Source organism: Drosophila novamexicana, unplaced genomic scaffold, assembly GCF_003285875.2.
Source record: "Drosophila novamexicana strain 15010-1031.04,08,12 unplaced genomic scaffold, DnovRS2.1 tig00000564-arrow-pilon, whole genome shotgun sequence".
Taxonomy (NCBI): domain Eukaryota; kingdom Metazoa; phylum Arthropoda; class Insecta; order Diptera; family Drosophilidae; genus Drosophila; species Drosophila novamexicana.
The window spans coordinates 2,087,451-2,113,407 of NW_020824810.1; the positions used below are offsets into that span (position 1 = coordinate 2,087,451).

At 40.9% G+C, this 25,957-nt stretch overlaps 1 protein-coding gene across 5 annotated transcripts; it reads right to left on the reverse strand.

The window, feature by feature from the left end:
• LOC115762212 (heterogeneous nuclear ribonucleoprotein K) lies at positions 1-25,583 on the reverse strand. Of its 5 annotated transcripts, none has more exons than XM_030704339.1 (9): positions 25,392-25,583; positions 13,727-13,830; positions 13,575-13,631; positions 11,672-11,715; positions 10,280-10,352; positions 10,084-10,179; positions 1,584-2,552; positions 1,349-1,518; positions 1-118 (listed from the first exon to the last, which is right to left on the reverse strand). In XM_030704339.1, exons 2-9 carry the CDS (start codon positions 13,823-13,825, stop codon positions 88-90), a joined length of 1,539 nt encoding a protein of 512 aa, XP_030560199.1. In that variant the 5' UTR covers positions 13,826-13,830; positions 25,392-25,583; the 3' UTR covers positions 1-87. The 5 variants fall into 5 exon arrangements, with proteins under 5 accessions (XP_030560199.1, XP_030560201.1, XP_030560200.1 ...); XM_030704341.1 differs by lacking the exon at positions 25,392-25,583 and adding an exon at positions 16,265-16,343; XM_030704340.1 differs by lacking the exon at positions 25,392-25,583 and adding an exon at positions 14,142-14,230.
• Between the last annotated feature and the right edge of the window lie 374 nt (positions 25,584-25,957).

Consider the following 25,957-nt stretch of genomic DNA (forward strand, 5'->3'; position numbering starts at 1 on the left):
AGTAAACTTTAAAGTTAAACGTGGATGCAGCTCCTGCTCCTGCTCCTCCTTCTCTGGGCTGTTCTTGTTGTTGTTGTTGTAGTCCACTTAAATGTTCCGCCTGCCATTCTCGTGCACACTGAAAAAGTGAAAGATGGGTGGAAAAGCAAGCGATTGCCAAGGCATTAATAAAATGGTTTTTCGATAAGCGCACACATCGAAGCATTTAGTAGATAGTTAAGCAAAAATATGAGTTATTTCTACAGTGAAAGCTCTAATAAGGAACAGCTGCGATTTAAATCTTTGGATTTAATTAAATTTAATATTTACAACAATTTTCAAATAATCGAATATGAATTAAATTATTATTACGTTTTGAGATATACATGATAATGGGAAAAATGGAATATTTTTCAAAGATTTTAAAATATGTGAAATGATAATTATATAATGTATTAATTTATTGACTTTCCCTTTTTTTTTGTGCTTGTTTTTTAATATTTAAAATATTTTATAGAACATATGATTTAAATAAAATGGAATGTTTTTCAAAGTTTTTATGAATTAATATTATTTTCATGATTTCATTTGTTAAGAAATTATCCTTTTTTTCACAAATTCCATTTGATTTAAATAAAATATATTTTTTAAATATTTAAAACAATATTAAAAATTAATTATTATTTTATGATAACATTTTGTAAGAATTTTGTTTTTTTCGAGCATGTTTACTATTTAAATAAACTTTAATATTTACAAAGACTTAAATATTTGAAATTTATTATTATTTAATGATTTAATTTGTTAAAAGATATTCCTTCAAATTTATCGAGCTTTTTTCTTTTTACTAAATATTTAGGAAACATGTGAGGAGTTTGTTCTCGTTGAGCTTTCACTGTAGTAAATGAATGTGAATGTGAATGTGGGAGTGGAGGAGGTGGGGGTGGGGAAGGGGGATGGGCAGTGTTTTGACCGAGACACGTTTAGTACAAGTTGAACAAATGTATTTAATTGTTATATATTGATACTGTTATTGTTATTGTTATTATTAAATATTGTTTTGTGGCACCACCGAAATTATTATAAATGAAGAGCAGAATGCGCGCCATAAGAAGACAAGGGATTTATTGTTATTAGCAGAGACCAAACAACAAAATCACTAGTCTTCCATACGGAAAGCATTTGGAGACGACGGTTAGTTTGAGGCAGTTGATGATTGATTCGATTCGATTTAGAGGCACGTTTGGGCACTGGGCGGGAATTGATTGGGATGTGTGTGTGTGTGTGTGTGTGTGTGCGTGTGTGGGTTTTTAGTAAGTCATATGAAAGGATTTGTTGTGCATACTTTTAGTCTGTTTGCGACACCAACCTCTGTTGCAGCAGATACTGGGCCATTTGTATTTGCTTGGGTGTGCCCGAGATGGTGATGATGCGATCATTCGAGCCGGGCAACGGCTCATCAATCGTTATATACGCGCTCGACTCGTTGCGTATGCGTCGTATGCGACCGCCGCCCTTGCCAATTATGGCGCCAGCCAACTGTTTGGAAGAAGAAGGCAAAGGATTAGCATTAAATTTGTAGTCTAGAGCTCGCAGCTACTCACATCCTTGGGTATGGTGACCTGTGTGCTGTTGTTGGGATCATGTCCCTGCGGTATGTTGGATGAGGCGTTGGCGCTGTTGTTTGAGCCGCCGTTGCCGCCGCCGCCGCCGCCCGCGTTAAAGCCGCCAGCTCCGTTGTTAGCACCAAGTCCGCCGACGCCGCCATTGTTGACGGCGCCCAGGCCGTTGCCCAGACTGCTGTTGCCGGCGCCGTAGCCAGCGCCCAGGCCGTTGCCCAGGCTGTTGTTTCCCGCACCACCGAAGCCGCCGGCGCCGCCGCTGTTGCTGCCCTGGCTCTGGCCAAAGTTGCCCAGGCTGGGCAGATTGCTGGTGCCGCCGCCACCGCCGCCGCCGCCGCCGAGCGGGTTGCCGCCACCAAAGTCGTTGGGCCCGTTGCCGAAATTGTTGCCAAAGTTGCCGCCGCCGAATGGACCTCCGCCGCCAAAGTTGTTGCCGCCGAAGCCGCCGCCATTGTTGCCAACACCGAAGCCGTCGGCGTCGCCGCCGCCGCCATTTGCCCAGGGATTGATAAAGGGATTGTCACGTGGTCCGCCCATGCCGCCGAGCCCAGTGGCGCCGCCGACGCCAGCACCGCCGCCGCCGCCGCCACGGCCGCCACCAAAGCGATCATTGCCGCGGCCACCGTTGCCGCCGCCGCCGCCACCACCACCGAATCCACCACCTCCGCCGCCACCACCAGCACCACCACCGCCGCGATTGCCGCCACGTTGACTGGGACGTGTGCTGCCGGTGCCGGTGCCATAGCCGCCATACTCATCCGCATAGACGCGATCAAAGTTCATCGGATCATAGTTGTGTATCGGCCCCTTGATGGGCGTGTCACGTGTCAAGGTTATCACCTCACGCACAGCATCAATCACCTGGCTCTGCTTGCCGACCGTCTGCACGACACGATCCGTGCTCTGCGGCGCCACATTCGAGAAGACCTTCAAAAAGCGACAGCCAATGCGCTAGAGGAAAGAACGTAAAAAAGATGGAAGCGAGTTTAATATACAGTGAAAATCGAGTAGGGCAAACTTATTTGAAGAAATCCCGCAAATCAAAACACTTTCTATTCAGCATAATCTTATAGCTTCGCATACACTCAACTTGCCTGGCTCCTGGTTTAGCCAAACAGCTCAAAATGGCTGACAGAAGCAGAAGTTGGCAGGAGCAGGCAGTCAGGATCGATGGCAGCTGCACAGTTCAAATCAATTTTGGCCATGACTGTGACCCATTCGCAGGAGCATGGCTTATGAGACGGCCCTATCAACAGGCTCAATAGCAAGCACTTTAGCCATGCTCGGCAGGCAGGATGTGCAGGCACTTCTCGGCGTTAAGCTACCTGCCGGCGGCACAGCTGCAAGGGACGCTCCTGCACCGGAAGTTGTTGTTGCCGTCTGTTCTTGCCCCCCTCCCTCACGCTACCAAATTTGAAATGCGTCTCTCGTCGTCTGCAGCGGAAGTGTAAATGTGAAATTCGATAGCCACTTAGGAGTGCATGTCATAAGTGTTTGTGTGTGTGATAGGGTCACAACAGAGATTTGTGCCTACGTGCATTGGAGCCTGCTTCCGTTGCCCGTTTCCTTATGCTGCCTGTGTGAAACCCCACCCCCCGACCCGTCGCTTTCCCCTCTGGCGCAGCTGCGTGTTTTGTGTCCTGATGATTGCATCATTCCTAAAGCCCAAAATGCTCAGGCACAAGCAAATTGCGTGTTACCCCATGCTTAACTCTGTGTGTTCGAATGACCGAAGGCTGCGTCATGCTTAACACACACACACACACACACACACACACACACGCACACAAGCTGCTCGCCTTGCCCGCTGCTCCCTTGGCGACAACTCGTTGCGTGTGACCCCCAGACAACAATGGCGACACATCAAAAACTGCTCAAGTGCCCCCACGTTGAGCCTTATGAATGGCAGGCGCAAATGTTGACTCACACACACTTACAGGAGCTGTCTGTGTGTGTGTGTGGGTTTTTTTTTTAGCTTTTATGTCCCAATATAAAACATCAAAAGGCAACGAGCGAGCGACTGGACGCTCATTGAATTTATTATTTAATTTAAACACAACAACAACAAGGCTCAGCACGCTGAGCGTGTGTGTGTGTGTGTGTATGTGTGAGGGTGTGCGCGCGAGTGTATGACACACAAATATATAGATATACAGAGACGAGCGCGCTGGGCTCAAAAGTGTAGCATACTTTTTGGTGGCCGCACGAATCATATACAAAAACTCAAACTGCGAACAGCAGCAAAGGGAAAAAATGTAAAAGGATGCGTGTGTGAGTGTGCGAATATATTGTGTGTATAGGCATGCCTACGCATACACACACTCTCACACACACACACGCGTCCATAAACTACACAGAAATTATAGTTAAATTTGTAAATTATAGTTAAGTTTGTCACACTTATTTTATAAAAATATCGTTTTCATTTTTTTGGTTGTTCGTACCTTTACACATTTTGTTTATCAACCGTGTGTATATATACTTTTCAGCAGCACTGTTATAACTGTTTATATGGCCTGTATCAGCAGAAGAGGCAGCGCGTGTGTACCGTGCGCGACCAGCGCCAATGTCGAACTAATTGGGTTCAACGAATGCCAGTTGCCATGTAAGGAGAAGACGCAGCCAGCCGCGGCAGAGAGAGAGAGAGAGGCAGCGAAGAGAGCGCTGAGCAGAGCAGCAGGCAGGCAGAGAGAGCACAACAGGCAGGCAGGCAGCATGTGCGCGCCTTGCCTTGCGCTTGTTGTTGTTGTTGTTGTTGTGTACTAGCTATAGGCAGTCAGTTGGACGGCTTAAGGGCTACGCAGGCAGCAGGCAGGCAGCCGTCGAGTCAGGCAGGATAACAGTAGAGCAGACGCTGCTGCTGCTGCTGCGAGGCGCAGCTGCTGTCGGAACCGGTGTATTTTATTCAGCTTCTTTTGCTCGCATTTTTTTCTCGTTCTTATTTTTTTTTGGCTCTCCGTGCGTATTTGTGTGTATGTGTGCGTGTGTATTGACGCATGCGCAGCAAAATAGGCGCACACACACTTACGCACACATCCTGATAGATGTAGCCATGGCAAATGAAACGTAATCATTGCTGCCATCTACTTATTAATTTTTATGCTTCTACTTTGGCTTCTACCTCTATTGCTTCTACTGCTTCTGGTTCTTCTTCTTCTTCGTTTTGTTGACTTTGTTGCGCAAAAATTCTAAGCGGCTTTTTATGCAAAGAAACTATTTACGGGCAGCTGCTGCTGCTGCAGCCTCTTGAAGTGCTTCCTTCACGAATATCCTTAAAGCAGCTGCAGCAGCGACGACAGCTTGCAACACTTGTGCAGCAGCCGCATGTGGCACGAGTGTGTGCGGCACCAATAATGCAGTTTGTCTGTTTATTGAGTTTTTGTACTTGCTCTCCAAAGGACATCCAAAGAAACGAAAAAAGAGAAAATCATCAAACAGCAGCTGCAATTAGAAAACTTTTTGGCCCCAAACAACAGCAATTGCAGGCAGGAGAAGGAGGAGGAGGAGGAGGTGTAGCGGAAGGGCACACTCTGCCACCAAAATGAGCTGTCAGGCCAAACAGGCGGCACTTAAAACAAAGCGGAAGCAGCTCAACAACATTTAAGTTGATGCCACACACACAAAAGCATAAAAACTGAACCGGATATTGACAAGATTGCAATGCGCGACACACTAAAGAAGGCGAGTTGGAGCGGGGGAGGGGACAGCAGCAGCAGCAGGAGCAGGAGCAGCAGCAGGAGGAAGGAGTAGGAAGCGAAGCAGGAGCAGTGGCAATGTCAGCGACAGCGTCGTGTATCGCAGGAAAAAGTTTCATAAGCGAGTTATTCATCAATTGATCAAAGAGAGCTGTGGGCCAACATGGACGGGCAGGACGAGTTGACTTGACTAGAAGATACCCTTTAGCAAGCTGCAAGCACAGGCCGCAAGCTGCCCGCTTGAGACACCAACTCAGCAAATATGGAATATAAATTTCCAGATCCTAAACATGCTATTTAGTAGTACATATATACCAAAAATTGGGGGCCTTTTTCCGACTGAGTTCAATTTAATGTACAAAATGTTTTATATAGTTTTAAGTATAAGGGAAATTATATGCTGAGTTGTGATATTATAAACATGGCTAGTTATCGATAATTATCGATTTTGGAGAAAGAGCGCGAGTTATCGTTCAATTAAAATATATTTAAGCTACCGATAAAAATTTAATTTTAATATTTTTTATTATTTAAGATCTCTATCCAAAGCAGGTTAGAAAATATCGAGGTTGGAAATCGATATTTATCATTTTGGCTACTTTGGAAAAAATAAAATTAGACGAGATTAGGAATATATATGGCTATATATGTATAGATATGTCAAACTACATGCATATGCTCAACTACATTCGTTATAGGGTATAACAACAAGTAGAACAACAATTCAAGCAGCTTGTAAAGAAATGCCAAGGAACAGATGCCAATGCCTCAAGTCGGATGTCTTCAGCTGCTTCGGCGCGTAATTTATGTATGTGTGTGTGTGTGTGTGCGTATGTGCTTGTAACACCTGTTAGGCATTCATTAAGAGAGCTGACACACACACACACACACACACACACGCACACGAGGGCAACCAAGCAACCTAGTCCTAAGCGCAGCAACAATTGTAAGCCGCAGGGGCGGACTGAGCTGAGCTATGCCGAGGGAAGGGATGGGTAGGGGCGAACAAAAGCCATTGGCACGCTGCTCAATTCTCAATGCCCATTGTGCCGCACATAGGCAGACATTTGGATTTAGTAGATGGATCAGGGAGAGAGACCGTCAGAAGCAGCTGCTGCTCATTATTAGGGACGCCGCCTGCGCGACAGCAGCAGATGCCGCTCTTGAAGGAACTCATCAGATGCGGCACAGGACACAACATTTAATGGACAACAGCTTGAGACAGCATTTGGGTTAGTTGATAGCTTGTAGCAGAGAATATACCTTTTTTTTTTGGATATATGTATTTATAGCCCAACACACATGTTGGGAGAAATGTGACAAATTTGGGGCCCAGCAGAGAAAATGTCGCAAGCAAACGAAGCTGAACGCAATGGAAATTATATTACGAGTTCCCAGAAATCCGACAATTCCATTTGGAAATTGACGAAGAGATTATTAGACATAGAAACGCGAAGGACATTATAATATTTGTTTCATTATTAAATTGGTAAAAACGAAATACGACCTGAATATAAAGAGACATATTGAGCAAGCCAAGGTCCAAATGAACACGGAATGTGTTTTGGTGATCATCTATCTATCCATCTTCATCAATCTATCTTTATCTATCTGTCTATCCATCATCATCTTTCTATCTATCTATCCATCTATCTATCTATTTATCTTCATCTATCTATCTATTTATCTTCATCTATCTATCTATTGATCTTCATCTATCTTCATCAATCTTCATCAATCTATCTTTATCTATCTGTCTATCTATCCATCATCAACTATCTATCTATCTCTCTCTCCATCTATCTTCATCTATCTATTTATCTTCATCTATCTATCTATCCATCTTCATCTATCTTCATCAATATATCTATCCATCTTCATCAATCTATCTTTATCTATGTCTATCTATCCATCATCAACTATCTATCTATCTATCTATCTATCTTCATCTATCTATCTATCTATCTTCATCTATCTATCTATCTATCTTCATCTATCTATCTATCTTCACCTATCTATCTATCTATCTTCATCTATTTAACTTCATCTATCTACCTATCTATATTCATGTATCTTCATCTATCTATCTACTTTCATATATTTATGTATCTATCTAGGTAGATAGGTATCTATCTTCATCTTTGTATCAATCTTCATTTTAGACTAGTTTTTCTACACTCTTAAACTTAAATTTTAAGAAAACTAAAGAAAAATAGTATAATTATTTGCGCTTCTCGCATCGCACTCAGTGGCGGCCATATTCTAACTTTATACAAGATAGCAAATATCCTTGGACGCATCAAGGCAACCTTATAACCTTTTATCAAGGACACACACAAAAATAAATGGAAGTACCAAATAACCGGCTGTGAAGGCCAAAAACAAAAAGTCAAAATGGGAACCAAAAAAGAAGAAAACACGCACACGAAACAAGGTAAAAGCGAGGCTGATAGCAGGATAATCAGGAGAACGGGGACACGACAAGCGAAATACCTTTTGAGAAAGAAATGAAAACAGCTGCTTGCCTGGCCAGTTGTTGGGCTGCCCAAGACAATGAAACGGCAAGGAGATGAGACGAGACGCGAAGTCTTCCCCTTACCCAAAAAGACACAATCTGAGACACAAAACACATGCTGAGACAGAGACAAGAGTCTGGGTCTAAAGACAGGCAACTGCTCCACTGGTGATCATCTGCGCAGACAACAGCTGAATGGGCGGGCGCTGGCAGCTGCAAGGATGCCATGCCAGGATATGCTACTAAGCAGCGACCCGGCTTGAAGGATGCTGCTGCTGGCGGGCGAACGATGATGCTGATGGCAAACAATTTTCACATTGCAACATGCTAAGAAATTCCAAGTAAAAAATATAAAAGAAATGCGAGAAAAAAAAACGAAAAGTAAACGCTACGTTTTCAGTTGCTCAAAAGGCAACAGGACACAGTCGACGCTATGTCCTTTTGCCGTGGTGGACTTCTTGACCTCCATGGAGCTACAAAAAATCTAACGCCTACAGCATACCCTGTAAGTTTACCGTGGCAGTTGGGTAATTAATTATATTTAGGAGCAGGTCATCAAAAACCTCCCGTCTAAATCATTTTCAGACTCTGCTATCGATTGCAGCTTTAACTAGCTGAGCATTGCAAGCGTCAAGCAGAGTCCCTTTTCCTCGGAATATATATATATAAATAAGAACTCATTATATAGCACTTCTAGAAATGGAGACAAGATTGGGCGCTCCTCCTTTCATACTGATTCCCAACTTTACTCTGGACTTGCCCGCTTTGAGCTTATATGCACGACCTTGTAACACTGTTTCTTACAGGGTATACAACAGATATGCAGGAGCAGTCAGGCAGACAGTTGGGCACAGTCAGCACACAAAGCAAATGCGACTTGCAAACACATTTTTGCGTGCGCTCAAAAGTATGCAATAATAAATTCACGCGCGCCTTTGTGCGACTCGAGCTGAGCGCAACGCGGTAGTCAAGGCAGCCAGAGTAGAAGGAGGAGCAGAAGGTGGGGAAGGGAATGTTATAGGTGGCCAGCAGGCGGCACTGTGTCAGGCACTTTATACAGCCCAAGGGGGAAGGGGAGGGGGCGCAGTAACGAAAACAAAGCCATTCCAATTAAAATGCAGCCACTTGGCAACTACTCATTGTTAATTAATAAGAAACAGGCCAACGCACATTTTAATGCGCAGGAAAGTCAACAAATAAGCGAGCTACAGTCGAGTGTAATCGACTAAGAGATGCCCTATAGTCGAACAGATTCGTGTTAACTTAAAGTAGAATGCATACATAAAGACGGGCTGTGAGAAGCTGCAGTTTGAGCAACTTTTAGCAGCACAGTTTGAGCAGCTTTCGGGTGCACAGTTTGAGCAGCTTTCGGGTGCACTATGTGCTTTTAAATAACTGAGGTGTTTACTGTCCAATTGCTTTCAAACTTTCAGAGCTTAAAGACGTTATTTAATTTTGTGTGCATCCCAAAGTTCAAGCATGTATCTCTATAAATACAAAGTAGTCATGATACAATACAATAACCATATAACCCTCGAGAAATGCCTAAAAAGGGGCTTGCCAGAGTTATTCTTAGCTTGGTTTTGATATACTTCTCAAATTGAAAGATTATTTCTTATAGAAAGTATAGAAAGGCGACTTCCTCATGCCGACGAACATGGCTAGCCAGGAATGCGTACATGTTGTATGGCATCGTAACGGAAATAACACTTATTACGCATTTTCAATGGATGCAGCGTATAAATACTTGGAGCTGCCAATCGACTACTCCTGTGTGTGTGTGTGTGTGTGTGCGTGCGTGTGACGGGTGTGCGTTACAATTGCGCAATTGAAAAGCGTATTACATGTGCAAGCATCCTCACATATGACGCTGGAAGCAGGCTGCTTGGAATCGAATTGCGTTTGTAATGGCAACAATTGTGTTATGAAAGTGCAGAGCTTATGAGAGAGAGCTGTGCAAAGAAAGAAACCGTTCTCAGCAGGAGACGGGCAGGATTCGTGCTGCACATGATTGATTGTGAGTGTGTGCGGCCAAGCGTTTAGCTGCTGTCGTTGACAAGTGAAGCTAACATGAGGTAAACTATGTGACAGTAGCTGCTAACGATTGACGACAGCATGTTGCCTGCAGCTTAACGTGACCGGTGATGCAGTCCAAAAGCGAGCAGGATCTGCGTCAATCCGCAGGACCATAATTAGACTTGTGACAGCAGTCACAGGCTACATGTTGCCCACACTTAGATATATGTATAGATATATATATATAGCTACTCACGTCGCGTATCTCCTTGATCTTCTGGCCACCCTTGCCAATGACGCAGCCGGCCAGACTCTGATGGATTAATAGGCGCACATCGAATTCCTCATCGCGCTGCGGATTGAGAGAAAAGCAGACAGAGAGAGGCGAGCGAGATTAGAGATAATGTACATCTGTTTTAGTTAGATCAAATAACATTAGCCATTTCACTTACCTCTTCAAAGTATTTCAGCATTTCGGTTATGATCTCCAGCGTGGAGTCGATATCCGTAGAGATTTGTATGGTGCTGTTAAAGTGCAGGGAGAAAATTGTTTGTCGAATGTATAGTGAAAATTAAGAGAGAGCAAGAAAGAGAGAGAGAGAGAGAGAGGGAGAAAAGTAAAGTATAGATACATATTAGAAATACATAAACATACATAAGGCTTAACTTAAACACTAGACCTGCATTAAAATATATAGTTATACGACTAGACAATACAAATATTAACGAGGGTTGCCTTTGCTGCTGCGGCACTAAGTGTGACCAGCTGCGAATTGACTTCAGTATTGGAATGTTTTTACATTTTCCAGCACTAGAGCTTCCGTTTAAATGGCGTCAAGTAACGATTCTCAACGGGTTCTTAAGTGATATTTATTTAGATTCCATCGATTATATTTAAATCATAAGAACGGCTTACATTAGATCCCAGAGCTATAGGTAAAATTAGAAGATATTATTCACGTGAATTTTTGTAAAAGGCAACCCTCGCTTTACTTATCAACTTATATATTGTAGAGAAAGATTACGAGTTATGCTGAGATATACGACCTGTACGGCTGCTGTGCTTGTTGTTGTACCTACACTTAACCCAGAAACCACACACATTGAAGGACACACAAGACGCTTGCTGGGCGGGCGAGGAGGAATATGGATGGGCACAAAAAAAAAAAATAAAAATCGAAAGAAATTCCTTTTGAATTTTGGGCATTTTGCGGGTTGGTTGGGTAGACACGAGCGCATTTTGCGGGGTTAGTTGTACTCGGAGAGCTCGAGTGCGGGGTTTTACTTTTATTTTTTAATATTATTTAGTATGTACGTGTGAAGTTAATGCCGTGCAGTGGTATTTAGTGCAACGATTAGTAGCAGCTATTAAATATGCTTGTGGAGTAAGTAAATCGAAAGACGCTGTTTGGGAGTGGGGAATAAAGGATATATACATATACAACTGGAAGTGTAACTGACGTCGTACCTTTGGTAAGGACACTAGCACATACAATAACAACAAATACAGCGCGAGAGAGAAACACAGAGAGAGAGAGAGAGAGAAGACAGCGAGCGAGCGAGCGAGAGAGAGAGAGAGAGAGAGAGAGACACGCGTCCAGCAGGTACAAGTGTGTTCTTTGGTAAGGAATAATATTATATATATGCAATATATATACATATATAGATGTATGTAAAATACTATAAAAACAGAATATATAAAATTAAAAGGTTAACTAACTGTTAACAGACCTAACTAAGGCTAAAGGCTACAAAGTAAGTTCTTAATTTGTGATTTTTTTTTTTTGGTAAGCTTATACATGATGAAATATTTGGTAAAGTTTTTAGATTTTGTTGTGGTTTACCGTTCGGGGCCTTGGGAATCGTCCACAGACACAGTGGCTTTATACTGTGCGTTACATTTGATGGTTGGACAACAGACGGGCGGATCGGGCGGGCGGGCGATTGAGCGGGCGGGCGGATCGGGCGGGCGGGCGTGCGGTCGGTCGGGCGATATTTCGATTAACGTTCGGTTGATTGGTTGGCCGTATAAAATTTGTGTATATTTTTTTTCGGTTTTAAATATATATATATATATATATATATATATATATGTGTGTGTATTATTATGCATTATTATTATTGTTGTTGTTGTTGTTGTTGCAGTTGCCGCAGTTGTTGTTGATGTTGTTTGAGCAGGGGGAGAACAAGAGAGAGAGAGAGATACACACCCCCAAGCACACACGGGCACAACCACACACGCAACGCACAACAATGGAAGGAACAACGGTGGTGGGCCCAGCATGGATACATCATATACACGATAAATATATATATATATATATATATATATATATATGGATATATATGTGTATGTATATATGTGTTGAGATTTATACAGATTTTATGCACATTTATTGCACATGTTGTTTGGTTTTTATATACAGCAACGGGTCACGACCGCACGGGGCATTCAGACGGGCAGGCAGGCAGGCGGTCGGTCGGTCGATTGGTTCGATTATATATATGCATATATTGTGCATCGGTTTTTGACATCGATTTTTGTTGTTACATACGTTAACAAATTATTTTTTAGACGTAAGATTTGATGGAGCGCATGGCCAACGTTCGGGCATTGATTTCGATTATCGATACATATCGATTCATTTGGCATTTGGCATATTTGGCATATTTGGTTCATCAGAGTTTCAGAGTTTCAGTGGCAGGTGACGAAGCGAGACCCAGACCCAGACCAGGGGGAGACGCCAGTGCGTGTGCGGGACAGACCAGACCAAATGGTGCGAGCGGGCAGGCGGGTCGATCGGTCGGTCGATTTATCGATTGGTCGGTCAATCGATCACAGTTGGTCGATTGATATTGGTTGATTTTGATATTTGTGGTCGTATTACAAGATTCGATTTGGTTTTTTGATTTCATTTTTTTTTTTTTATTTTGGTTCGATTATATATGGGTCGTTCGTAAGAAGTAGAGAGAAGAAGAAGAGAGAGAGAGAGAGAGAAAATTGTTCATTTAGTTAAGGTTAAAAGCGTGTAAATTATTTGTATTTTATATTGAATTATACAACAAAAAAGTAAGTGGCATATTTCTTGTTCATTGTTTGGTAAATAAAGCGCCTAAATATTATATTTTTAATTAAAGACTTTTGGAGACCGGGTCAAAGGCGAGAGCGAGAGAGAGCGAGACTGTTAGCTGAGTGCGGGCAGCCGAGAGATATAAGAAGAGAGAGATTGGGAGAGAGAGAGAGAGGTAGGGAATAAGAGAGAGGGGGAGTGAGAGAGTTAGTTAGTAGCGTGTCGTTAAAGCTAGAGATTGTTGTTAGATAGATTTTGAATGATAGATTAAAGACGCCGAAGGGAACTGAGAATAAGAGACGGGAGGAGCTGCTATTTGCGGCGGGTCCAGAGCGGCCAAAAGAGACTTTAACTTGGACTAGATAATGAATGTATAATATATATTATATATATATATACATATATTTATAGAAGAGGACAGCTTGACAGAGTCGGAGAATAGTAGCGACACACAAGTAGAGACAGAATTTGGAATTTGCTTCGCTTTCTCTTTAAAGGTCTTGCTAGCGCGGCGCAGTGAAATAAATAGTTAATAAATAATACTAGACGCTTCAAGTGTTGTTTTTTTTTTCTTTTTCAAATACTCGTTTTTCTTGTGCATGTTTTCGAGTGTTTTTTTTTTTTATATATATAGTTAGAGCTGAGCTTTGGTGTGCCGGGGCACGTTTTATAGTACCTGAGTGCGCATCTTCTGTATGTGCTGGCCTCCCTTGCCGATGACAGCGCCGGCAATCTGCAATGAGTCGAAGAACCAACAAAGACACACATTCACATATTTGCCACGATTTACGGCCAGGTTGGGTTTCCTTGGCTGATCAATTAACTTACACTGCTTGGTATCAGTATTCGCACCGTTTCCTCGTTGCGTCTGTTGCGCTTTTGGTCCTGCGGGCCGTCGCCATCATTGCTCTCGCGCTTCATTTTCATGCTCTCTGTAAAAGTGTCAATAACAAAGCAGAAAAACACGCATTAATCAATTGGTTCGCTTAAAAACTGGCCCAAGCTTGGCTCGGATTGCACATACGACGCGTGCGCCAGTTCGTAGTCAACTGAACCGAAGCACGTTTGGCTAAAACTCAACACAAGTCTGACAATTGTTTTGGGCCAACTAAATGATGTTCAAGCCGCAGCTGTGATGCCCTTTTGTGCTTGAGAATATCTCTACTGCACACAAAATCGTAGGACCTAGAGAACTCTTCACTTTTCAGTTTAAATGTAATTTTGCACTCTTTTATACACTCACTTCTTCTCAAAATAGTTCATAAAACAATAAAAAAAATATTTGAATTTTTATTATTTTTGAATTGTAATAGACACACAAAAACGAGAACTTTCTTAAAATGAGAGACATTTGCCAATCATTCGATTTAACTAATGTCAAAGTGAAAGGCAGGCATGTGTTTTCGATACTTTTCGACAGTATTAGTGTTGTGTAAGACGATAAATAGATTAGTTACTCAATACTACAAAAGGATAAGCAGTGTTGTAAAGCCAAATGTGATCGATTTTTTAGCCTATCGAAAATTCAGCTTTAAAGCAGATTTTGCTAATTCATAAACCGTTTGCCAACACTTTGTTGATGTATAAAATTAGCAGCGAAATTGATTAGCACTGTTTATATAGTTCACTTGTTACAAACCTCTCGATAAAGTTGTTATGCTTTCTTTAAACTCGATTTTAAAGAACAATCGAGCCAAATGGCAGCGTATAGCATTGTGGGTTGGAATTTCAGTTTGCCAAGCGCAATTAGACAACAATTCAATTTGCCTCATATCGAATTCATTGAAGTTCGAATGATTTGCCGACTGGCTCGTTCGTTTGATTTTGTGTTGGTGTCTTTCGAGTATCGTGCAGCTGCCACCGTTTGAGAAAAGGCGTTCAAGGCATCTCTAAAACTGTGTCTTGGTGTAACAATTGTTATATATCATCTATCCAACTATCTAACTATATATGTATGTATATAATATTCAGTTGCATACGCCCTATGCCCAACGCAAAGCTGCTCAAGCGGAAATGCCAGACAGCCAGCCAACGCTCAGAATAATATATAATATATATATAAGTAGTATATGAATATACCATATTTGCTGCTCTATATTATATATGCATAATTTAGTGAAATTTTAGACATCAAAGCCAGAAACAAAACGCATTAACAAAAATGTTACATTTGCCAATTACATAATTTATGAATAACTACCCCAAATGCCAGTCTGAATACACATATACGCATATATATATATATATATATATATATATATATATATATATATATATATATATCCATTTAGTAGTCGGGGTATATAAGTGAACAAAATCTGTGCAACAACTGAGGGGCTTTGTCGGATTGCCGCCGCCTACAGGCCCCACAGATAAGGTTTTTGTGTCTCTTGTTTTTCTTCTTTTCTCTTTTATTTGTTTACCCCGCGCTTCTAGCTAAACTGAATGAAACAAAACTCGGCTCAGATGTCAAAACATCAATTGTCCGAGCTGTTAAGTTGTCAAAACTATGTCCGATACAAAAGCAAACAGCAGCCGTGTTTTTTCTTAAATGGGCTTTGCTCCAAGCCGTCGCACTGCGAATGAATCAGACAGCAATTACAGGTACATACATGCATATATGTAAGTGCTTCCATATAATCCGTGTTTTATGTGGGCAGAGCTTGGCAAAGGGTAACAGCAACACCTTGAACAGGTCTTTAGAGTCTTATTGAACAGTCGGTTAACTGTGTGCCCAGCAGAGCGTAAAGCCACAGCTCACACAAAAAATATGAAGAAAATTGTTATTTTCGACTTATAACTTGAAACTCTTTGGATTTCCCTTACGCCAGGTACAGTTGTGTTCAGCAGTTGTTCAAGAACCTATGTTTATTTATTGATGGTCGACAAAAATGATTGAATACATCAAATTATGAAAACTAAATGCCAAAAGCCTAATTAGAATACACATCTACACGATGGAGGTGTTTTATTTGCCCGTCCAACCTGCTATGCCCCTTTTCACAGCTAATTTTGTCACTGACGTTATTAGAGCCCACAGCTACGAGGAAAGGTGTTCGTAGAGAAGGTTAACTATTCAATAGAATACCCTGTTTTATCTACACTCAAGTTAAGTTAAGATTAACATATGCTTTTCTATATCGAGAAAAGTTTCAAGAACTGAAACCTTAGCTGGAGTACAATATAATTCTTAATGTTCACAGCCAAACATTTCCTCGAAAGATATATGATATGTGCTCTCTTTTGTATTAACAAATATATACTTCTTTGAATAATTTTCCAGTAAGAACCTTCTTTACAAACCCATATCGATTGTTGTACATAATACAAAATGATTTTCATTTCATCACAATTTTAAAAAATTACCTTTAGCTTGGAACTCGTATCACAATTTGCCAATTTCACATATCCTAAATAAATGTACAGCCAATTTTTTTGTATTTTCACATTTCATCACAAACTTTGGATTTAGATTATTTTTTCTTTCACTAGTTACATAACATTTGCAGATTATTATTGGAACTGTTTGGTCAGGTTGCAGGAGCAGCAGGTGCTGTCCTGTTGCAAGTGCGGTAGAAAAACTAATGAAAATAAATTCGTGAAATCCGACTATTTATAGGTAAATCTTGGACATTGAACAAAAAGGCTGCGGACCAATGGAACCCAAGGATCAATTATGGATAGCAACGGAAACGGAAATCATTGACCAATAGAAATCGTACAAATGTTCAAGTGACAATACCTAAAACAGGGGAAATTTGATACAAGGTACAGTTATGGATACCCCGATGCTAGGCAACGCTAGCTAATTGTCCCCGACTGACTGGCCACAACAGACAGCTGGAAGCCAGAAGTTAGACGAGCCGTACCAATAGATACAACTCCCACACAAATGAGAGACAGAGTCCCAGATATATCGGCGCGTATATACTGGACGGCACTTGGGCAAAAGTGCATTTGCTATATCTATGATTGATAGATCTACACATATGTGTACTAGGGGAGGCGGAGGCAGGTGCTTTATATAAGCAGAAGCCCAGGTAGAATATTATATATACTATATAAGGCATGTATAGACAAATTATATGTGAAAGCTTACATAGTAATTGGCTTTGGGCCCACTAATGAAACCAGAGGGCCAGCAATATGGACTAATAACTGAACGAGCGGGTTGAGGAGGGGGGGCAGAGCTAGGTTAAGGGGCGCGTTTTGGATGCGTCTGCAGCTTTATGAATATTATATACGGTATACATGCGTCGACTTCAGCTGATGTTTTCACATTATGCATTTTTAAATGTGCTTGTCCAAGACAGCAAAACGTTTAAAATATTAACACAGGGTTTGGAGTAGGGCTCATTTAGGAGCAATTTGGAGGGGGGGTGGGAGTGAGGTTTGATTTCAGGTCGTTTCGCCAAAAGCTTGGGAAATGCAACAAATTGCGGGCAAATAATATTACAAAGAGGCCGACGTGGACATTGCAGCAAGGCCGTCATTATATCTAACTGAGCTGTCATTAAAATACAGGTATATGTACACTCAAAAAACAGCCGGATCAACCCCGGCTAATACTAATACTGACACTGATACTGAAACTAATACTAATACTAACACTAATACTAATACAAATACCAATACTAATGCTAATACTAATACCACTACTAATACTTATACTATTACTAATACTAATACTGACACTGATACTAATACTAATACTAATACTAATACTAACACTAACACTAACACTAATACTAATTCTAATACTAATACTAATACTAATACTAATCACAATACTAATACTAATACTAATACTAATACTAACACGAATACGAATACTAATACTAATACTAATACTAATACTAATACTAATACTAATACTAATACTAATATTAATACTAATGCAATATTCAATATCAACTTTACAATATTAAGATACAAGTCTTGAATTAAGCTAAAAAATACTTATTACACAAGTATTCACAAGCTTTCAAGTTTTTCAATTGATATTATTATATTCAAAGACAAATTCGAGCTTTAAACAAGTTCTTAAGATAAGAATTTCTTAGTTTAAGTACAAGATCCTATTTTCCAGCGAGAGCATAAAACAAGTTCTTAAGAAAAGAATTATTCGCATTTCTACAAAACTCTTGCGGTTTTTCTGCGAGTGTACATTGCAAAAGATAACAGAGCAGGGCTTATAGACGCGACCTGTCTATTATTTATGTAATTAGAGCAATTTGCGGCATAATGATTTGGATATCGACATCGAGTGCCTCCTCTTGATGCACTTGCAACAAACTTAAAGGGACATTTTTCCAGAAGGCGTACGCATTTTTAATTAAAATCCTGAGACTTTCAACAGCCGTTTGGCCCCAATTGCTTCGAAAGCAACTAATAATAGGTTAATTGCCTTGAAGCCACATAGGAGGAGCGTGGCAAGGGGAGTGCACCAATGAGGGGGCGTGTGTAGCACTTTGTAGTGGTTGCTTTGGCCTGCAGCTGCAGCTGCCGTTGCCTTAAGATGAGTCAAGTGGCCATTGATTAAAGCAACCGCAGTTTCTTAATCAAATATTTACAGCTTCCCGGGGCATATGCAAGGGGTGGTGAGATGTGGAGTGCGCAGGGGGAAGGTAAGGGGTAGCTTAACAATTGACAAAAAGCTAAGCAAGTGGCCTGAATGTGACATAAATGACAGCTAGCAATTATGTGAAAATCATTTGATTGACACACACACACACACGCAGCTATACACACACATATGCAGACACATACACACTCTCACACATGCTCACTCGCACATCCACATCCTGTTCAAATAGCTTTTGACAGCGCACACGCGTCTAACCACAAGCGCGACCACGCCCACAACCCCATAAACATGCTATATTACAAGAAAAACAGGTAAGTTTGCCTAGGTCGCAAGTGGCCGACTTACAGATACCCTGTAAAACGAAACGCGCTCTTCTACTAGCCGTAAACCATATCAAATTGACCCTGAAATAATTTCTGTTTATTCTTCGATAGTTATGAAATCTTCGGGGCTTGAGATTGGCAATAAAATAAAAGTAAATAGCAAAGATCAAGAATATAGTTTTACATCTTTTCAATTTTGGACAGGTGTCAAGTAAACGAAGAGGGAAGAGCTCTTAAAGAGACTTGGTAAATTTGGTGTCTCCAGAGCTTAGAAAAAATCGGGCATAATAATCGATATTTATCGAATTTTGGGAATTGAGATAAGTTAGTTTTGTGTATGATATAATTGAGTTCAGATCTAACATTCCTAGAGATATAGTAAAAAATAATTGAGACTGACAATTGATATTAAACGATTTTGGGGCAATTATTTGAGATAAGCCAGTTCTGTGTATGATAAAATAGTCTGCAGAACTTAATTATGCCTTGAGAATTATTAAAAAAGAATCGGTAGAATTGGATATAAGTTAACTCCAAGCTCAAAAGTTTGAAGATGGCTCCTTGTGCCTAATACAAGCTCATAATATATGTTTTTCCATACAGGGTATTATAAGTTAACTAAAGAGGTGGAGGGCTAGCCACATTTTTTCATGTTCCCGCACACACGCACACGCGCACGCACACGCACACACAGGTGGGTTGCTGACCACAAATATGTAGGGAAGCAGGCAAGGGCAAAGGCGAGACGTGCAAAACCGCCAGGAACAAGTCAAAAGGGGGTTGGGAGGGGTAACATTCAGTCAGAAGCAGCAGGAAACGGTTATGCGAGCGCGTCCCGAGCATGCTGTTATTTTATGCAGGACAAAAGCAGTAGCATATTTTGTTGCCCCTTCCCCTGCCCCGCCCTCTCGTGTGTATGTGTGTGTGTGTGTGTATTTGGTCTCTCCCTGCATTCCCACTCGCCAACAGTCAACTTAATTGGACGCTGCTGCTGCTGCTGTGGCGGGGCATATACGCTTGCCGGCCACTCTATAATTTAGCGGAAAAACAGCTAATGGACGGCCATGTCCAGTCCACGCAACAACAATGCGACTGCGACTGCGACTGGGACTGGCAGCAGGGGGCGGTGCATGCGGAAATGCACACAATTGACAATTCTCATCGTAGGAAATAAAAAAAAATGTGTGTATATATAAAAAGATAGTCTGCCGTCACTCGCCGCCCCTTGCGCTGTCTCTATCCATGTCTATGTCCGTTTGTGTCCGTCCACTTCAAGGCTTTTATGGACATGTCAGCGTGCTCAGCGTAGCAGCAGTTCGTTCGGTCATCGCGTGTCTACCGGCTCCCACCTATGCGCGACATAACTCCCTTCCCAAACCACCGGCCCGTCCACAGCCAAGCCAACCACCTTGCGAGGTCCCTGCGCTAATAACTAATGTCCTTATGGCGTGTGGCTGACGCCGACGCGACCGAGTTTGGGGTACAGTAAAACTTTGTCCACTTTCCTGCCGCCGGGCGAGTTGGTGTCTTGTCTCTGTTCGGCTCTCGCCGCAATGCTCTATTAAGCATTCGATTTGAATTATTAAGAGGCTTCGATTGAAAGGCAGTTGCCCCAGCTCCAGTCCACACGTCTCCTACGTGTGGCCGCCCTCACCCAACCACTGACAGCAAACATTGCGCCATAAAAAATAGCTAGAAATTTTGCCCCATGCGGCACTTGCATCTTGACTTATTATGCGCCTTTATTTTGCTATCTCATGACCGCCATCACAAGCTAAAAAGCTGCTAAAATCGTAAAGTAGTTGTTTTTAGAGAGTACGTTTTTCGTTTAGCTTATGGGCATTTCAAAATAAGCGAGTTCTATTATCAGCTGTAGTTCTTATACAATATCTTTTAGCGGGAATGAAACTTGCGACAGTTCCGAAATTCCCTCAGACCTATTCACTTTTGAAAAGAACTCAGTTTTCAAGTTCTAAATTTACAAATACATCCTTCTTTTGAGGTTCAAGGCGAAGTCCTGAAAACTTGTTCTAACAGAATATAATCGATATTTATCGATAAGTAGGCATGGCCCAAACGACTTACAATTTATATCTATATATAGTTGAGCAGAAAGCCCTTTTCACACATTCGTTCATCTTCCAATATTCTGTTAACTCGTGCTTCAACAAAGGGATATTCCACAGCTCAAAGATATAAGCAAAAAATCTTAGCTAAATATCGATATTTATCGATAGGTAGGCATGGCCCAAACGACTTACAATTTATATCTATATATAGTTGAGCAGAAGCCCTCTTCACACATTCGTTCATCTTCCAATATTCTGTTAACTCGTGCTTCAACAAGTTGGAATTGCAAAGCTCAAAGATATGAGCAAAAAATCTTAGCTAAATATCGATATTTATCGATAAGCAGATCGCATCGACTTAGCCGTATCTTCAGTCCAATCAAGAACCTGTATACTATATATTTAGTTGAGCAGAAGCCCTCTTCACACACATTTGTTCATCTTTCAATAATTGGTTTACTCGTGGTTCAACACGGCGAATAACCCGTTTTATAACCTATAAATATTTAATTTAAGCAATTTAATCGTTTTCGTTTTCACGATTGCTTTAATTAAAACGCATAAATAAGCAATCAAATCAGCTGCGAATCAATTGTAGCTATGCACACGTATTTTCTGTCAGTGTAATTGCCATGGCACAAACGTGATGTGTCGAGACATTGCAAGTGAGGATGATGATTGTATAATAAACAAATACCAAACACACACACACACATACATATATACACATTTTTCATAAATATTTGCAACAATACGAAATGTCATGGGAAAACAAGAAACGCTGCAAGGCAGCTCAAGGCTTCGGGCCTGTCGTCTCGCTGGAAACGTGTTTTTTTCAGCCATCGAATATTAGCATAAAAAACAACAACAACCATTTATGTTTTGCTGCCTGATGCCATTCAATAAGACAAAAGCCATCAAAAATACTTGAACGAAACATGTTTTCACAAGGGGGCGGAAGGCGGCACAAGGAGGGAGAGGGTCAAGGGCCGAGGAAGGGGGTGCTAAGCATGCCCAGGGAAAGTGGCATTAATAAGTGGCATTAATAAGTTGTTTAAGTCTGTTTGTGACGTCACATGAACAAATCATAGTCGTTGTTTACCACTGGCAATCTCTGCAAATGTACTTTACAACACTAACAATTAACCCGCATGTGTGCAGGCAACGAAATGGGAAATACATAAATGCGGGCAAAAATGTTTATCTCAAATGCAAAGCGTAGTTTAATGTTGAAAGCCAAAAGAAAAAGAGAGTTGCTTTAAATATAGTTTATATAGATGCAATTTCTGTTTTTAGTTTGAAAAAATGTGACCATATTTTAAGGTAAATATGACCATATTTTGACATTGTGGATAGCTCGCAATATTGTATCTATTATCTAGTAATATATTTTTTCATATTTGATTATTTCATGCTGTCATCAGCATAAATTAGATAATACATTTGATAACTTATAATTTGACAAGCACTCAATGATTGAAGCTTGTCACAAACACATTCAAATAAGTTTTGGAGAGCAATTAAAACAGCCTCAACAATAAATAAACTGTTTTTATTTTGAAAGCACAAATTTGAAAGTCAACTCTCGTACATATTCATGGACATATGTGAGCCACAGAACGATTGTGCAGCTTTTGGGCCTACGGGGAAATCAGGAAACACACAAAATGCAGCTGAGAGAGCCAAGGGGCAAAGTAGCTGGCCAAAATGTTGTTGCAGCTGTTTTTGCCAAAAAAAAAAAGGAGAAGATAATTTGGGAGAAAAGCATTAAAGTTAAGCTGATTGCATTTGCAGCAATGGAAAAGTGCATAAATATTCCATGATACGAGCAGCTCATATTTTATGAATAAACAAGCACAACGTTTGAATAAAGCCAACTAAAAAGCAACAACAACAACAGCAACAACAACAACGTGAAAAAGAAAAAGGCTTGTCATGGCGGGATTTCGGGTAGGCTGGCTGGTATGTTATTTATGAGTATATAGGCCGAAACAAACACCTCCGCCTAAGAGAAATTTCATTTAATGAAAACGAAACAATTTTTTTTTTTTTTTTTTGGTCAACGAATTTTGAACGTGTTTTTTTTTCGGCTTGTCACAAAAACGTAAAGCAGCAAAAACAGCGAGGACAACAACAAACGAGTATATATACGTCTAGATATATATATATATATATTGATTGATCTGTGTTTGTATGTTTGTTAACAAGAAAAACGAGCGGCAACAATAAAATGGCACTTTAAAGCCTTCAAAATAATAGAAGAAATTACAAAGTGAACAACATTCTTGACAAAACCAAAAAAGAATACTTGAAGAACGACTGTCTTTGGCAAGCCGAAGTTTAAATACCCTTGCTAACACACAAGGCTTACGGTTTTGCAGATATGTCTGGAGTTATTTTGAAGCTCATAACTAGCTGAGTGTGAAAAGCAAAAGCTTGTTGTTCAACACTGAGGCTCGCATAGAAACGGACAGTCCCAACGCACGACATGCCTGTACAGACTCTTTTTTCGACACTAATCAACACTGGACATATAATAAAACGGACTCGAAGAGCTCTACTTCTATGCATTGTTCAATTATATTAAGCTCTCTGAAATAGCAAGAGAGCAAATGTAGTCGGATAATAAAAATACAAAATTTATTTGCAATAAACAACAACGAGATTTTAGCTCAATGTCAATGAACGCGTTACACAAACACACGCGCGCGCACACAAACACACACGAGCACACGAGCACACAGACACAGCCATAGACATGCGGTCTATTGGGTGAGCGCGTGTGTGTGAGAGAGGGAGAGAGAAGCGCGAATAGAGATTTAGAGATAAATACATACATATGTAGATGTTCACATATATATTTATTCTGAGAACAATCTCAGCGATTGGCGCACTCTTGTAGATTGCCTCACTGCCAAAATATGCAAAAGGAACGCTCACACACACACACACACACACACACACACACACACACACAACATGGCACGCCATACAAATTAGCAATTTGGAAGCTTTGGCATCGCCTCCCCCTCCGCCCGCCTTATCCCTACCTCCTACAACAACCAAACAAGGCAAATAAAAGTGAGCGCTAAACTGGAATCCACAGGAACAAAAGCAAAAGTCAATTCTTTTAAAGAGCTCGTTTTCAGCTTTCAGCTTTTTTTTATGATTTTCTTGCTTAACATGCTTTAAGCCAAATTCCAATCAACTAAAATGGCAACGTAACGACGATTCCGACGAAGAAGGTGTCAAAAAAAAACTCATTCGTCTTGTGTGAGCAACAACTTTTATACTCGTCCCGAGAGCGATTACAATGGGCATATTATATGAGAGTTTTGATCCAAAAGAGAACTCGTGAGAAAAGTAGTTTTTTTTCTCACATGAAATATAATTCTTAAGTTAATTTTAAGTTTAAATTTGGCTATTTCATTTAATTAAACTCTTCTACAAGTGTTTGAAAACAGAGAAAGCGCACGAATAGAGTACATGGCTAGTTAAGTGTTGTAAAATGCTAGTTATACATTAGCAGCAAAGCCTTGCTCTGCCTCTCCTCACACTTACGAGCATGTAAGGTGCGGGTATATGAGAGTCGAGCACACGTGCCCTATTGCGTTTTATTTGCAAGCGATAACAGGCTTAACATCTTTATTATCGATCAATCAATCGATCGATTGATGCTGAGCTGAGCTGAGGAACGAGGTGTCTTCAATAACGGCAAATACTCTGCATAAAATATAGGTTAGGCTATTTGCGGCTTTTTGCCATATTTGTCGCGGGCACGATGAACTCTGCGGCTTAGCGAAGCGTGGGAGTTACTATTTCGAGTAAACAATTTGTTTTGATTTTATCTCAGCTCGACTCGAAAACAACAATAAAGGCAACAACAAAAAAACTAAATTACACTATAATGAAGTTACAATGCGTGTGTTCGTGTGTGTGTGTGTGTGTGTGTGTTGCCGGCACACGCGGTAGCCAGCGAAAAGGCGCGTGGAGAAAAACAAAACAAGAGACAAAAGCAAAGAGACAACAACGACGCCGACTGCGACGCCTTTGCACTTAAATGCGGAAAGAAGCCGGCGCGCCAGCGTCGCACAAGTGCAAGCGAGAGGGTGCATGTAACAGTACAGCAAATAAGCTGGGCAGCGCAGTCGACGTCGAAAATGCTTTCTGTGATCCAAGAACTTTTGCATGGTGGTTGTTAAAATTGTGAATGGAAAGCCAAGAGAAGCCACGAAACTTGGAAACAGACAGTGCACAAGGGCTGCAATTGGCATTGTGCCTGCCAAGAAACTCGGACGCAAATGAAAAACCAATATAAATTTGATGTCTTTTTATACAAGCCAGCGGAACGGGCAAATATTACGCACCACACACACACACACAACAATGCTATAAATGTAATGCGAAAATCGTATTATTGCAGGGCAACACATTCGCAACTTCTTGGTGACAAATTCTTTACGATTGCCTTTTTTTCTCTATATGTATGTACGGCGCGTCGCTTTTCCACTTACCTCTTCCTAGTGGACTTCTTTGGCGTTTCGCGTGCACAATTAACACTTCTTTGAGTTTACACAAACACCAATAAACTGGGCAGTAATCCTTTAAATAGTTTCTTTATTTTATAACACAAAACACGAGCAATTAATAACCGAGCATTAAAATGACTGTACGTCTTTCGTGTACTTATTTTTGCATTTTTTGTTCAAACTAGAGATGTGCGATTAACGATAGTGTATAACATTTCTATTGCAGCAAGTTGACACTTGGGTCTGGCGTTGCCACTACGACTGCTGTTGAATGGCGTCGCACTGTGATGTTAATTAACAGATTTGCTCCACATGCAACAAAAAGACTCCACATTAAATGAGTAACTAACGAAACAGCATACTTTTAAGCATAAAAATGACTTGCAGCTTGAAAATAGGCATTTTTGCTACATTATGCATCAGGTGTTCTGGAAATTGAGTGACCAGCTGTTGTGTGTTCAATACCAAGAATGTGGCCAACAAATTGCGTTTTAGGTATTTCTTTAGTACATTTATATAGAACGCGTTATGCGAACAGTAGCCAAATTCAA